At 36.7% G+C, this 16,975-nt stretch overlaps 1 protein-coding gene across 3 annotated transcripts; it reads right to left on the minus strand.

Moving 5' to 3' along the window:
* Positions 1-1,395: 1,395 nt before the first annotated feature.
* LOC139973543 (uncharacterized) lies at positions 1,396-16,755 on the minus strand. Of its 3 annotated transcripts, none has more exons than XM_071980297.1 (5): positions 16,470-16,755; positions 6,067-6,363; positions 5,400-5,627; positions 4,704-4,809; positions 1,396-4,229 (listed from the first exon to the last, which is right to left on the minus strand). In XM_071980297.1, exons 1-5 carry the CDS (start codon positions 16,531-16,533, stop codon positions 3,524-3,526), a joined length of 1,401 nt encoding a protein of 466 aa, XP_071836398.1. In that variant the 5' UTR covers positions 16,534-16,755; the 3' UTR covers positions 1,396-3,523. The 3 variants fall into 3 exon arrangements, with proteins under 3 accessions (XP_071836398.1, XP_071836399.1, XP_071836397.1); XM_071980298.1 differs by lacking the exon at positions 16,470-16,755 and adding an exon at positions 12,087-12,251 and having other exon boundaries at positions 1,396-4,226; XM_071980296.1 differs by lacking the exon at positions 16,470-16,755 and adding an exon at positions 12,087-12,249.
* Positions 16,756-16,975: the final 220 nt, after the last annotated feature.

Genomic DNA, 16,975 nt, shown 5'->3' on the forward strand with positions numbered 1-16,975 from the left:
AAGTTAATGTGGTTCAAGAGTATACAGTGCCGGCTTAGAAGGTTAGAGATGCTGGTTATATAGCAATTAACTCTCTCGCTCTCAATAATATATTCGTTCTTATTTGTTCTTGAAGGATCATTGACTCATGGCCAGTGCGTGTCCAAAAAAAAATCGTATAGATTTCAAGTAGCGTCGATTATGCAATGATGACATAATCTGCATTCCTGTGCAAGAAGTTTTGCGAAACATTGGCTTTTCTGAAGAACTCGATTTGTTATCATCATCATCGGCCTCCGAAAGGGAGGGGAGGGATGGGTGGCTGAAATAGGCACTTGCTCCCCTGGAAAATAATATAATATAATATAATATATATAAATATATATATATATAACTTCCAGCTTCCACCGGCATTCGAACCCGGGCCTCCCGCTTTGTACACGGACACCCTAACCAACCAGGCTATGGACGCTCATTGGATGTCCAGAGGTTCGAAACCGGTAAGGAAGGTCGTAATTTCACTGTAGGCGAAATATATATATATATATATATATATATATATATATATATATATATATATATATATATATATATATATATATATATATTCACACGACATCATATACGCTCGTAGCTGGGTTTACCAAGATCACACCAGGGAAGATAAAATTAATTATAAATTTCATACTTATTTGAAAATGATACAACAAAGCACTACTTAAGACACTACATAGCTGAAAATTTCGGGGGAAAATGAAGCATAGGAAGACCTATATATATAGGTAATAACCGCGAAAATGAAATTGGAGGGGAAAACATAATGTTATACATAGTTACTATAGAGAGAAAAATCTACTCCATCGAGATAAATATAATTCCACAAACGTTACAAATGTCTGAGCTCAAAGATTTCATTCCGCTTCTCGGTGGCTCCACTTTTATAATTAACAAATATGTATTTTGACGTGAATATATGAAACCTCATCAGTTACTTACTGTTGGTTTCAGTTTTTGATCCTTTAATGTTTCTAAAAATATTAATCGACTGAATGGTGGTGTATAAATGATGTCAGTATTGTTCATTGTGCCGTGTGATGTGTATGCTGATTAGTGGTGACACTACTTTTTATATACACGGGGGAAAAACTTTTCTTCATTCATTCCTAAAAATAAATGAAGATTCTAAGAACATTCAAGGTACACGCAAATAGTATATTATAACCAACCCAGACAAACATAGAAAGGCTGCTTATATGTTTAGAGCGGATGTTAATCAGCCTTATATCCGCAGAAAACGCTGCCCACCCCCCCCCCCCCGCTCCTCCCTAGATATCGTACAAATGGCGAAAACTACAAAAAAAATGACAAGTTGAGGCGACGTGGAATTTAACTTATCAAAGCTAACTTTAATATGTATTTAATATGATTATGAGTAGAATAGCAGAACAGAAATACTTCAAAAGAGTGTAACTTGTTGATGAATTATTTTAGGTGCATCATATAGCGAGAAATCGTCGACAAAATAGGATACAAAAAGTCGAGAAATGGTCAGGAGTGGTTTATAATATAAGCCTATACAGGGATGTGCCCAGGATTTCCTGAGTGCCGGGTATACTGATTGCCGTCCTGGGGGAGGGGTCTAAAAAAAATCTCAAAGAGGAGGGGGACACCCCTCCGCTTTGAGAAATTTTTGAAGGTGATTTTTGAAGGTGCTCAGATGCCAAATGCTGGCACTTGTGTAGCATTTTAAGCACATACACTAGTTTTGCTAACAATTTACATTTTTAATTGTTTTTAGTGAAATATATTACGTACCTGGTAAAAGTTATTAGTTTGTTTCAAAGAGATTTTACAAGGGACCGATTGAGAGCCGTAAATAATGTTTCTCGCATGCGTAACTGATGCATTATTAGTCTGTATGATTTTGGCATATAGGCTAGGCCTAATTTATGTTGAATATATATTGTTAGCAATGTCGGGATTTTCGATGCAAATAGTGCTGGGCTGGATTCACGATTTTTAAGACAGTGCTGGGCGGTAATTTTTAGTGCTGGGCGGGGCCGCCCAGTGCCGCCCAGCGTGGACACATCCCTGGGCCTATATGCTAACGGCTATACAATTCCCTCAGATCAGGTTGTTGATTTCTTTACATTTATGAGCGAGCTCTTTCGTGGACCTAGTAGATACTACTTGGACCAAGTAACAGCTTCCTGCATTTATAAGTTCTCTTCTTTTATCTTGGTTACGGCCAAACTCTGCCTCAATATCAGCTTCACATAATGTGCAGAGGCAAATATAATTTCAAAGAAATGCAATGATTCAAATTATAAGTAAGGAATACACGCGTTGTAATTATTCCACATTTCTGAGACGCATATATATACAAACATCTTTTTCTTCTAGGATTAACTTGACTATACCTCAATTTAATAAGGCATTCAGCTGTATACCACCATTGCAGTTAAATGTGTTTTCTGTCCGTTTGTGAAACACATTTTTTTCTCCTCCAGCTGTTGTTTCTGTTATGATGCCAATGAGGCAGATCCTGGTATAGGACCATGTCATGTCATTTGTTTGTTCTCACATCATGCATTTAATATTTACAATAATCGGTGGGTAAGAAGAAAGTGATAAACGAGACACGGTGTGAAGGAAGTAGAACAATAAAAACCCCGCGGGCTTGACGAAGTGCCCTACTCCCTGTAATTGAAGTAGTAGAAAGAAATACTACAGTATATGAAAGCAATCTAAAACAAAAAGCACAAATTGAACACCCCATCAACTGTATACGCACATACACACAAAATGCACGACTGAAATTACCCATCTACCCACCTCCATTCCTGCCACAGCTGAATACCTGCATCCAAACAATAAAAGAATGTAGGCTTTCTGTCAGTCTTAAAGAAAGTAATATGTAGACAAATGATCAGCGTCAATAAGTAATGGAAATAAGGAAATAATTTAGTACCCAAGTTATATTTTAAAGATCTTAAACTATAGGTTTGTCAATTAATGTTTCGGGTAAAGAGTTCCAAAGGTTAATGGCGCGATATCGAACGGCATCAAACGGCAGGTTCTCTAACTTTTATATGTCTACCCTATAGTCTACAGAATCGCCAACTGTTGTTGACCGAAATTCGATACCATAAAAATGCTCCAGTTGAATTGCTAGGGATTACTCACAAAGTGGAGGCGTTATTGCTAAATTGTTTCTATATAGCCTAGCGTGTCAGTGTGGCGCTTCTGGATAGCTAAAAATCTTCTCTGTAGGGTGAGGCATTCGGGAGAAATATTTTCGGAAGTCTGACCGTGTTTTGGCCCTAATTTAAAACATTCGGCATGGGAAGGGTTAAGTACATTATCATCTATGTCGTTTGCTCACAGATTTTGCTCCCTCTCTTCTTCTTTTTTGCACTAAAAAAACAAACAAATTCCTGTGCAGCATGAACAGGAATTTGGGAACATCGTTATTTCCTTTCTGTGTACAATTTCAAATAATATGATTATATACCCCTGTTTCGGCCGGACTATCCAGACAAGGTTATATAGGAGTCAAGTATACATCTTCCATTCTGGACTGGTCTTGCGACTCGGTTTCGTCAGACCCAACACTTGTCTCTTTGGATACCCTGGTGTATTTCGGAGTTACAATCTCACTGATGTCCATATTTTGGAACCTTCTGGGTATCTGTACCTCATATTCTTGCTGATCTGCAGTGGTCTCTTCAGAACCTTTTGCGTTTGCCCAGTCGTAGACATCACCGTCGTCGATGTTGTTCCAGGCCTTATTGCCCGCTGCTGGTACAGATGCATTTGGTATTACATAACTGTTGGATATTCGCTGATGTTCTTCCACGGTTTTCACACTTTCGTCCAATAAAGAGGGGGTTGTTTCTAATCTAGGCGATGGCACAGGACGGTATGGATCAATCGGCTTGTACGATGGCGATTCATCAAACCCAGTTTGATCACAAGGACCTGGATCAATCTGAACTTCTTCAGTATCATAAAGATCTTCATTGGCTGTTTCCAATGGGTATTCTGCGTCGCAGGAAGGGAGTACAGAAGATAAATCGTAGTCGACAGTGATAGTCGCATGCTCTTCTTCGTTCAATGTTGCATCTGTAGCCTCATGAGAAGTTGCATCTGGTTTCTCCAAATCTAGGTCGACGGTTCCATCTCCGTCAACTCGTTGAATTGTTGGTCGATATCGTGGAGCTTGCGGCCTGTAGTCACTCGTGCAGCTACTGATATATAACGTATGAATATATAAAGATGAGAGAGTAAAACAACAGAAAGAATTTATTTAGAAAATACATAGAAGACGAAAATGTTTGATCCTTGAGTGAAAAATAATGTAATGTATGTAAATAAAATCTTATATAGCGCACTATACGCGCGATGCATCTGTGCGCTTTACAAACAATCTAGAAAATACAATGCCATAAAATATTAAATAGAAAAAACAGTAAATACACCGCATGTTACTAATAATAATACTAATAATAATACCGCATGTTGATGAAAATTGGTTAATATTTTCCAATTAACACTTAAAGGAAAGAAATGTGCCGAATTGAAAATAATGTCATTCTTTATAATTATTGTCTTTATTGTAAATGCAGTAAAAAGTGTTTTGATCTTTAAATAATGTAAATATTGTGATCCAATGGACGTAAATAGTGGGTCCAATGAATCAGAGGAGTAATCAATAATTTTACCTTTTCCGATTGAGAACTATCACTGTCACAACAACCGCTGTAATTATAACAATGATGGTTATAATTATTGCAACAAGAACGCCTGTGTTTCCTTTCTCTGTATTACCTGAAAAACAAGAACATTTAACAAAGATTTTCTTTATTCTTCTTAAAGGTATTCCAAATCAAATTTCCTTTACCTGTCGAAGGCTATCTTGATAATTACATGTTGCATTGAAATGACATATATACTAGTTAGTTATGTAGAGTTTACCGCATAACTTAACTGTGATTACGTTTACAATATGACATATGCAGCCTTCCTTCAACTAATATCTCATCATAAAAATTATTACTTCAAATCGCTTTGTATTGTCACGAAAGAATATTTCTAAGACTAACATTGGTGACAGCCGATTTTCAAATTTTGACTTCCCTTTTACCGCCACTGTCATAGCATTTTGACGCATTGACATTACAATCTCTGATTTCACACGTCCAAGTTTGTCTAGTCAATAATTTATATACCCGTATATGAGTTGGGTAGTCTGAATTCGTTAAATTTTGAGTCGGAGTAAAAGGGCGTGATCTTTATCATTTCTCGGCATTGCTTCAAACACAGACAAGATGAAGAAGTTCACATTTCAACCCTTTCAATAGTTTTTTCTTTCGGCTGATTACTTTAATTCAATCCTCTGAAGTAGTTTTGCATCAAACCTCTCATATCATTGTCTGATTCTGTTGCAGTTTCTTTGCAGGTCGGTGGTGTTCCTTGCCATTCCCAAATATCACCATTCTGGTTGCACTCTAGCATGTCATCTCCAGTTAACTGGTAACCATCGTTACACGTCAGATACACCCTATCCCACTCAAAGTGAATGACTCCGTTATCAAGTTTGGAGAGGCTTGGACAGTCACTTGATTGCTGAGAGGAATGATTTGGTACTGGAACATTAACAAAAAAAAAATTGCATATTCAAAATGTTCGTAAGAGTAGGGGAATGAATATGTGTCTCCGACTTATATCCTCTTCGTATTTCTTTTATCATATCTGTACTGTGAGCATATGATTAAATAAATTTATACGTATCGATAAGTCAACTAATGCGTCGCTGATTTTGGAAACCAAGAAGGTGAATATACGACAGGTACATCGCATTTAGAAGTTTAGTCCCCCAAACAAGGAGTAACAACCGATCCGTAACTAAAATTAATTTTTGACCAATTAATGGGGAGAGAGGGGGGGGGGGGGCGGTTGGGTGCGTGGGTGAGAACAGGAAATAAAGGGGTGAAGTAATATTTGATAGAATTATACGTTATGATCGTTATGAGCATAGCGAATGACCACGTTATCAAGTTCTCAAAGTGAATTGCTACCAATTACCAAGGTATACGGCGACAGTTCCACTCTTTCCACAGTATTCAGTGTCTGTGTCTGCAGTGCGTTTGCAGTCTGCCTTGCATTCGATATCATCTAGTCTTGCTGTGTCATTGAAAACATCAAGACTTTTAATACACAGACAAATATTCCCTCCGCTTAGGCCAAACGTAGTTCCTGTATCATTGCTCTGGTCATCACAGAATGATGAACACGTTTTCGGCGACAAATTGGTTGGCACGTACTTCCCCGTTGCTGTTGTCGTGTTCCAGGAGAAGTGAACACACCACAAAAACTGCAAATCTGCGAAGAAAATAAGAAATTATTTAAAGATCAACCAGTGGCGTAGACAGAATGGAAATTCGCAGGACGAAGCGGGTATACGGCAATAAATTGGCCAAAGAAATATAAGCATTGACACAATTTATCCTTTACCGACTTTTTCTGCTAATAGCAGTTGTACCATGAGGTCATTGTCTTAAACTCCAAAAGTCACAAAGTAGGATTAATATTCGGCATAACTTTTTTTCTAATAGGGTTGCGAAATAGTGGAACGGTTTGCCTGAGAAAGTGGTACTTGCAAGTAGTGTCAATGGGTTTAAGAATGTTTTGGACAAGCACTTTAAGCATTGTAATCGGGTCTGAGTGTTTGTGTTTTCAGTTTTTTCTTCTTCTTTCCTATAGGGTCCTTGATGGGGACTTGAGTGTCCCTCCTGATCCTTTTTTTTCTACTAAACCAAACTAAACTAAACTAAACTAATATCTATGATACAGGATAGGGCACTTATTCTTAATAGCATTGTTTGGTCGGTTTTTTACAAGGTTTTCTTCATTAGCCATTATCAAACAAATAAACGAGATTTCTCTAACAAGTTAACTTTGATTCAGTGACTGACATTTTAGTCAGAGTCTCGTACTTCGCATTGAACATTGAGTATCGTTTTGAATGAAAACACATGTGAAGTTGGGTCCTGAAGTTAGCCCCGAATTAACCATGGTCCGACCATCATTAGCAGGAAGAACCCTGCGTGTGACCACAATTGCGTTGTCCGACTATGGATTTTACCGTAAACATTGACATCATCTACTACTTACAACTATAAAACCCGCGAAACATCGTCAAAACCGTGACCACTGACCCAACGCAACTGCGCATGATAGCTTTGCAAAAGCATAATTAACTCACTGATGCATGTGTCCGCGAATAACGACCGTCCGAATATATATCCAATAAGTCGTGTGAGTACGCCGCGTGACCGTTACCGTAGTTAGTTTAATATGGTCGGACTATAGTTAAGAAACGATGGTCGGAAGATGGAATTTTATACGTGTGACCGTGGTCTAATACTTACTTTATTTGTTTATACACGCTCGCTATATACACGTTCAACATAACAAACATAATAGATGTATCCATACCTTAGATTCCTTAGATTTGCATTAATTAGCGTGTATTTAAATGAGTATTACGATATCACAAATTTATTCCAATCATGCACAACATCTGGAGATTATTTGGCGGAGTCTCGAATAGCCCCAAGTTGTTGACATTCCCCATATTTCATAATCTACCAAAACGGTTATGAAATTCAAATCCGGGAGCTCCACAATAAATCATGAATCGTATGATTGATAAAACTTTCCCAAATGAAAGTGTCTTTCTGGCTCTGGTAATTTTATTGCAGATATATGTCAGTCAAGCCTTAACAAAGGAAACGTTGAACAAGAACCACCTAGAGCAAGAACAAACTCAACTTTTTGCAATAGTATACTTACATCAATGAGTAACGGACTCATTAATACATTAGATATCAAGGGCGTAGGAACCGGGGGGGGGGGGCTGGGGGCGCCAGCCCCCAGTGAAAAATGTGGAGGGGCGGAAGTATCATTCCGCCCCCCGCTTCGCAAGTCAGAAAACCCCTTTTTCATTTCCAAATGAGAAAAAAATCTCATTTGGAGCACCAAATTGCATCTAAGGCCAGGTGAAAATACAAAATTAAGTTTAAAGAATGGAGTGGGTGTGGAAGTGTGCTATATTGCACCAAATTGCATCTGAGGCCACCTGGAAATGCAAAAAAATCCAAAGGGGGAGGGGGACACCCCCTCCCCTTAGACCCCTCCCCAGGACGGCCATCAGTTTTCAGCCCCCCCCCCCACTCAAAAGTACCTTCCTACGCCACTGTTAGATATTTATGATCATTGCCAAAAGTCCAGGTGATTTTATTTATTGGAGGGTTAATCATTAGTGACTGATTAATTGAAGTATTTGAAAAGCCTAGGAGAAGGACCATTGACCAGCTCCTCATTAGCAATACAAGCTGGCATCATCAAATAGTTTGACCTCAGGAATAAGTACTATAAACAGGTAGTGTATCTTCAAGTAGACATTTGAGTGGAAACTGATTAACATTTCAAAGCTAGTCTATTGTCCCATAACAATGGAAATCATTAATTTCTTTAGCTTACTTTCATTTCAAGTAGTGAAGGGAAAGTAGAACAATCTGCAGTTTCCTTTTTATGTGCGTTTTAAATATCACAATGAAAAGCTTCTGGCCGACGAAATACTATGGATTGAATCAAAGTCAAAACATCTAGAAGGATAACTTAGTTTGGTTTTTTACAATTTATATTTTCATAAATACTCATATGTTTGTAACTCCAATACCTGCTAGAAGAAGTGAATATTTATGAAACAATTCATTGCCCCTTTGTTGATAATGACATGTCATATGAGCATTATAATTCGTTCTGCAAAGTTACCCTTACACTGAGAGTCCGCATAAGTAAAAGAGATTGGTTACTATAGTTTACCTTACACTGAGTGTCTGCATAAGTAAGAAAGGTTGGTTACTATGGTTTACCTTACAATGGGTGTCTGTATAAGTAAGACAGATTGGTTACTATGGTTTACCTTACACTGTGTGTCCGCATATGTAAGAGAGATTGGTTACTATAGTTTACCTTACACTGAGTGTCCGCATAAGTAAGAGAGGTACTCTGGTTTCCCTTAGACTGGGTGTCTGCATAAGTAAGAGTGGTTGGTTACTATAGTTTACCTTACAATGGGTGTCCGCATATGTAAGAGAGATTGGTTACTATAGTTTACCTTACACCGAGTGTCCGTATAAGTAAGAGAGGTTGGTTACTGTATTTTCCCTTACACTGAGTGTCTGCATAAGTAAGAGAGGTTGGTTACTATAGTTTACCTTACACTGGGTGTCCGCATATGTAAGAGAGATTGTTAACTATGGTTTCCCTTACACTGGGTGTTTGCATAAGTAAGAGTGGTTGGTTACTATAGTTTACCTAACATTGGGTGTCGGAAAAGGAAGAGAGATTGGTTAGTGTAGTTTCCCTTACACCTTACACTGGGTGTCCGCATAGGTAAGAGAGGTTGGTTACTATATTTTACCTTGGTTGTCTGCATAAGTAAGAGAGGTTGGTTACCATAGTTTACCTTACACTGGGTGTCCGCATAAGTAAGAGAGGTTGGTTACTATAGTTTACCTTACAATGGGTGTTTGTATAAGTAAGAGAGGTTGCTTACAATAGTTTACCTTACACTGTGTTTCCGCATAAGTGAGAGAGATTAGTTATACTACAGTTTCCATTACACTGTGTGTCCGCATAAGTAAGAGAGGTTGGTTACTATAGTTTACCTTACAATGGGTGTCTGTATAAGTAAGAGAGGTTGGTTACTATAGTTTACCTTACACTGTGTGTCCGCATAAGTAAGAAAGGTTGGTTTCTATAGTTTACCTTACACCGAGTGTCCGCATACCTATAAGAGAGATTGGTTACTATGGTTTAAGATCACAGAAGAAGCTTGAAATGAAACTTTGCCAATATTTTCAATGCTGTGCATGTATCATCCTTTTGAACTGTGGATCATTGTTGGTAGACCTTAAGTCATGTATCAATAACTTCCTGAAAGTATTTCAAGTGATACGTGCTGGGAGATAGTTCATGTATTCTTTTGTAAGGTTGAGAGCACCATGGGGTACTGATCTTATGCTTCTATCATTAATGAACTATTCGGAAATTAAAGACACTCGTTATTGTCTGCTATTAATATTAGGCTATACAATCAGTCACACATGAACGAGTTTCTTGTCCTTCTATACTTGCAGTATAATGCCCTTACAAACGAGGACAGCTGTTGTGCCCCTTTCATATAATTGCCGTGGATGTTCCCAAAACGACCGATTCTCATAGAGTTATAATAAGTAGTGAGTGGTTATAGGCCTATGTATTTAAATCATGCATCCGTTATCGTTAGGCTGTGCTTAACATCTTTGCAGTTCTTACTGTCCTTTGCAATTTACCTTCACCTTATTTTTTTTATCTCCTCTCCTTTTTGTCTTTCAGAATAAACAAAATGTAACATTCTATCACTTCCAGGTGACAACCCTGTGTCCGTTACGAGTCGGAAATTTTTACCACGCGAAACAGTCTATTTCAGCGATAGAACGCGAGTGTTTAACGTTAGTATATGGGCAGTGTCAAAATTCCTTATTTTTTTCATGCAGAGAGCAATTTATTCTTAAAGAAAGGCTATCGCCCAATATTACACTTATCAGAATCTAACCTGATAAACAGTAGAATAGTGTGGTGGGCGCTTTGTTTTACAACAACATCGATATATTGTTAGAATAATCACAAGCTCAGAAAACTATGGCCCGGCGATACATCAAAGACTGAGGTATACAGTGTTGTTAAAGTTGAAATGGGACAATGATTACGACTACCGATCATGTCCATGTTTATATTATCGATCGTGTCTTCAAAATAAAGGTTAATTATAGTAAAACACTTGAAAATTGTTATCATGATTTATTTCAACCGATTCACACAGAGATTACATCAGTAACTATACGGCAAATTTTAAAGTTTTGTACAACAGTTAAAACTGGATCGTGCTGATAAATCCGGTAGCATATGATATTAGGATTACAGTAAGAACTGAGGATATGTGTAATCCCAACAAATGATTCAAACTCGATTTGTTGGGATTACACATCCTCAGTTCTTACTGTAATCCTAATAGCACATGCTACCGATTTATAGCACGATCCAGTTTTTACTGTGGTACAAGACTTGAAAATTTGCCGTAGTTACTGTAAACAATACTTAAAGATTGACAGTAGAGTTACTGGCTTCTCTGTGTGTATCGGGTGTTGAAATGAATAATACTAACGAGAAATACCAACTTATAATGTGGGCCTATGTCAGGTGGCAACAAAATCATCCTTTTATATTGCATCCATATACACAAAGGTTTGGTGGAATGTTGTAGAATTTGGTTGTATATTTAATTAGACAAAGCATGCACGTGGTAAACACTTCAGACAAAACCTTCAGAGAGATAACATCAGTGGAATCATACCTCTTTCCACCCAGTACGCCGTGTGTCTGTGTAAACTTAATTCATGATCAAGTCATGTACATTGGGTAGAATAAATATTATCTTTTCCATAATATACGTAAGGAAACATAAAGAGTTCATAAAGGTAACTTTTTGACATAACTCTCCTCTGTCCCGACCTAGCCCTCTGCGCATGTGCATCCACAACCATATTTAACCCAATACAGGCTCACTTCACAAATATTGAATAATGTTCTCTACATTAGGGGAATATATACAACTTTTATATTCTTCCATAAACGGTAGAATAGTCCAGTGTTTGTTATAATCCTCAACATGTAAACAAGAAAAGCAATATTGGCTACATTTCTGATTCTTATATACATGTATAGATGGCTAGGTTAGACATCGCTGCTATGATAGTGTATTAGGCTTATGCTAATTGCTGATGTTTGTATTGAAAGTGACTATTTCAACTTCCATAAGATGTTTAATATCTATTTTAAGGCTATTAAAACAAAGTGAAAGGAATCCGTTGAAAGTTCTGAGAACGAAAGAATGGAACCTGAAGAACAAGCTTTTTTTTTGTATTCATGAATGGTAAAGCATTTACGTAAAAAATAACAAATTTAACAAGAAAAAGAGTTTGTCGGCTACTTACGAGATACTTGTACGTGACTAGACAGAATATGGATCATCATACACACAGTAAAGGTAGCACGAACCATTGTTGTGACAAAGCTTCAATATAAGAGTTTTACTATTAACCGACTAAAGTATCAGACTGAAAAATGTTGAATAAAACTAATTTTCGTATACTTGATGAAGGGAGATGCTCTGGAGAGAAGTGCAATGACCATACATGAGTTAATAGCTTCTTTTTTTTCATTAAAAAGTAACCAAGAAGAACGAAACTTTCAGTTTCATCGCAACAAAATTAAATATAAATTAAAAAAAAACAACTTTTTGGTTATATATACATGTAATTTATAATTTTACCGGTTTATGTGATAATATACCGTACAAATAGTTATAGTTATATAATGAACGTGTAGCAAGTGGTATAACAGATTTACAATCAACTATTTCCGATAAATACATCATAAACAAAATCCACTTCACGACCTGTTCGTCCTATTGGGACTCATCAGGCGAACTTGGTAGGAATCACACCCGTGACCTTTCTGTCACATGACAAGTCTGTGCACCAATCAGCCACAGTGATAACTACTGATGTGAATGTGTATATTAACGGCGTTCTATGACTGACAGTGGGTGGGGGGGGGGCGTTTTTCCCTCTTTTTTTTTTGGTATCGACTATATGGAATAGAAACATACTCCTGAGAAAATTTAGAGAATCTTGATAGCGCAACAAATATTCCAAATTGATCAGGCATAAAGGATGAATCAACACGAATATAATTAATAATAATGATAATGATCAAAATAATAATAATAATAATAATAATAATAATAATAATAATAATAATAATAATAATAATAATAATAATAATAATAATAATAATAATAATAATAATAATAATAAAGCTTTTGAAGAGCATTAACCGCTATGAATACATGGACCACCTATACTGAGATGAACTGCTGACTGACGATTGTCACGATTGTCACTACAGGGAGAAAGTTAATATACCCCGATATTTCTTCTACTGATGGCGAATAATTACACAGGTTTTAGGGCCAACAAATCACATCATGGGTGGGTCTTCTTTTGCCTTACAAGATATTAAAAATGACGCTAATATAGTGTATGTATGTTTATTACGAGCGTTTAATGTACATGTTTATGTTAATGTATATGTAACTTCACAGACATTATTTCACAGGAAAGATGAAGAGCAACCACTTAACCTCTTTTGCTTTCATTTCATTTGACAAAGCACACAAAATTAATAACATTTGCCATTACCACAACAAGGGCTATTGAAAATAAAGTACATTTAATTGAAGTGGTTATATATATATATATATATATATATATATATATATATATATATATATATATATATATATATATATATATATATATATGTATATATGGAGTTCGAACGAAGGTAACATAATTTTCAGCGGACAAGTCTTAATCACAAATTACTGGAATGATCACTCCTATTCTGTTAAATTCATATGGAGATACCTTTCCGATAGAGTGTGGTTTCATCATACACATACCCAGCTTCCCGTCACTTGGTCACAGCAACAACCAGAAGTTTAATGATTTACTGACTCTCGATAGATGACACGAACGCTTTTAAATCGCTACCTATCCGAAGAAGGAAGTTGAATGCTTTGTTTCAAATGTATTCTAAGCCCTACAGCCTATCGATAACATTGCTTACACGTATGAATTTCTTCTCTAGCAGTTACCGGAATGGAGCAAGCACTTAACATAAATGGCGAAGCCAATTACTTCAATCTGTGAGGGAGGATGTTCAGCGAGTATACTATATCCTCTCTACGCATCAAATTTATGAATATCTTCTGCTGAAGTGGAAAATTCCTGTCCATTCCAAATTTCTGTAAATTCATATTACTGTAGACCCTTTATACCATGTGTATATGTTCATTTAGACCCTATTAACCATGTCTATATGTTCCTGTACACTTTTTTAAACCATGTGCATATGTTACTGTAACCCTGTAACCATATGTATATGTTCATGTAGACCCTATAAACAATATGTTTATGTTCCTGTACACCCTTTAAACCATGTGCATATGCAACTGTAGACCCTTTAAACCATGTACATATGCAAATTAAACCATGTGCATATGTTACTGTAACCCTGTAACACATGTATATGTTCATGTAGACCCTATAAACCATGTGTATTTGTTCCTGCACACCCATCAAACAATATGTTTATGTTCCTGTACACCCTTTAAACCATGTGCATATGTAACTGTAGACCCTTTAAACCATGTACATATGCAAATTAAACCATGTGCATATGTTACTGTAACCCTGTAACACATGTATATGTTCATGTAGACCCTATAAACCATGTGTATTTGTTCCTGCACACCCATCAAACAATATGTTTATGTTCCTGTACACCCTTTAAACCATGTTCATATGTTACTGTAGGCCCTTTTAACCATGTGCATATGTAAATTAAACCATGTGCATATGTAACTGTAACCCTGTAACATATGTATATGTTCATGTAGACCCTATAAACCATGTGTATTTGTTCCTGCACACCCTTTAAACCATGTGTGTATGTTACTGTGCACCCTAAAAACCATGTGCATTAGTTACTGTGCACCTTTTAAACCATGTGCATATGTAACTGTAGACCCTTTAAACCATGTGCATTAGTTACTGTGCACCTTTTAAACCATGTGCATATGTAACTGTAGACCCTTTTAACCATGTGCATATGTAAATTAAACCATGTGCATATGTTACTGTAACCATTTAAACCATGTGTGCATGTTCCTGTACACCATTTAAACCATGTGCATATGTTCATGTATACCCTTTAAACCATGTGCATATGTAACTGTAGACCCTTTAAACCATGTTCATATGTTACTGTAGGCCCTTTTAACCATGTGCATATGTAACTGTAGACCCTTTAAACCATGTGCATATGTTACTGTAGACCCTTTTAACCATGTCGTCCAGTAACAGAATTGTTGACAATTGACAGTTCATAATCATAGACGTTAAATATGAATCTAAGAGACTGACTTTGGTCAGCTTGCGGCTTTGATATGCCAATGATGGCTTCTTCGCAAGTTCCTGCTTGCAGGAGGATCTAAAATACATAATATACAACATACATATGTAAATGTACCTGTACAACCTTTACATGTGTATATGTTCCTGCACAACCTGTACACAGTAACAGCTTTCGTTACACAGACATTATCTATCGCCTTAGATGTTCACTTCCACTCACCGTCGCTCTCCAGATTTACTATGCACTAGTCTACTCTAGGATATCCTACTGTGTGGAAACGTATGGTATGACCAATATTTCCGTTCTAAAGCCTTTACAAGTTCTACAAAATAGAATTCTAAAAACGATCACATTCTGCAGCGCTAATTCAACATTTCAATTATATGCAAGACAGAATAATAAATCCGAACTTTCTTTAAAGTGTACCATAAACTATTTCATAATCTACACTGTAACCTGTAACAAAACTTTAAAGGTATTTTTTTTTTCACCTTTTTTTAATAATTTCCTTAACGCGATTATGCAAATGATGTACTAAAAACAAAAGAGAAAACAAAAGAGATCCTCAATCCAAGTACTCTTTGTTCCCAGTAATGGTCACGTGTGGCAGCATCGGCTGAGGTCGTCAGCTGGGACGGGCGCCATGGGCCAATTATGTCACTATGGGCCCTTTTAGGGAGTCTTAATTTTTTCAATAAGTACATCATGAATATGACGAAATACATTAATCTTTATCCGATATTTTCCTCGGGCCACAGGGGTGTCCCTCCGATCTCCTTATCGTCGTGACTAAGTATACTATATCACATTACGTTAAATAAACACTATGACCAAAATTCAGCGCTGGTTTGTCTAGTAGATATAGCTCACATCCAAATAGAACTAACATCGCATTCAGCTATAGCAGCCTATATTATTAAACATGAGTGAAATTAGTGTCAGTCAAGAAGTGTAATATCGTTAACGTAACTTCCAAGTTTAAATCCATCCAGAAGGGTTCTCTCCTTATATATCATATTTACCAGAGGACTTTACAATACCGAAAAGCAGCACAAGAGACGAGCCTATAATACTATAGAAAGGGAGAGAGGTGAGAGGGGGGGGGGGGGGTTGAGGGTATGACACTGTAGTATATCCACCTGTGTTTACTACTCTGTTGAGGAGGCGAATGCACTAATGCATTAATGTTTTTTTGTTCCTTTTACAAACTTTATCGCTAAATTATGATATTCTGTATTAAAATAACAACAGAAAATTGTCAACATGTGCCAGGTGTGAAAGTAGTTTGAAAGAAAGTATCCCAAAATTGTGATTTTTTTGTTTACTGTACTCACCAGTAGTTTCCACGTAACACGGAGTATAAATCAACATACTTAGAAGAAAGGTTACTCGAGCCATTGTCGTAAAGGAAACTGTTGCACCCCAAGAATTTTCTCGCAGCTGGGTAAAAAGAATATACGAGTCGAACGAAAAACTATAGTGTTGTTATCATGTGTCTCTGTATAGTCTGTTAACCAGCAACAGTGAATGTATTCGTTGTAGCAAGACTTCAATATAGACCAATAAAGCCATATAACATCCATTAACTTTCAGTTTCAAACTATACAGACAAGTTTGAAATCCCTCCATTTATTTTTCAAATGAACGTAAAGCCAACACAAAAATATATCCGACAGGAAATTATCGTAAGAGCAACAAAAAAAAAAACTGTATGAACAATTTTAGCACGTTGGCTTGATGGAATTATGTCAATGACCTATAGAGGAAGAAAATGATATTTTAATGGAAAACTCATCACAATAGGTTACAAATTTTTGATAATTACACCATCTGAAAAAAG

The sequence above is a fragment of the Apostichopus japonicus genome, chromosome 9 (genome assembly GCF_037975245.1).
Source record: "Apostichopus japonicus isolate 1M-3 chromosome 9, ASM3797524v1, whole genome shotgun sequence".
NCBI lineage: Eukaryota > Metazoa > Echinodermata > Holothuroidea > Aspidochirotida > Stichopodidae > Apostichopus > Apostichopus japonicus.

Excerpts from the sequence above, each read along its gene's own strand:
- LOC139973543 (XM_071980296.1), bottom strand. The coding sequence starts at position 12,153 with ATGGTTCGTGCTACCTTTACTGTGTGTATGATGATCCATATTCTGTCT. Across the intron at positions 5,628-6,066 it reads AACTGTCGCCGTATACCTTG|TACCAAATCATTCCTCTCAG; the intron begins GTAATTGGTAGC and ends TTAATGTTCCAG. Across the intron at positions 4,230-4,703 it reads ATAGTTCTCAATCGGAAAAG|TAGCTGCACGAGTGACTACA; the intron begins GTAAAATTATTG and ends GTTATATATCAG.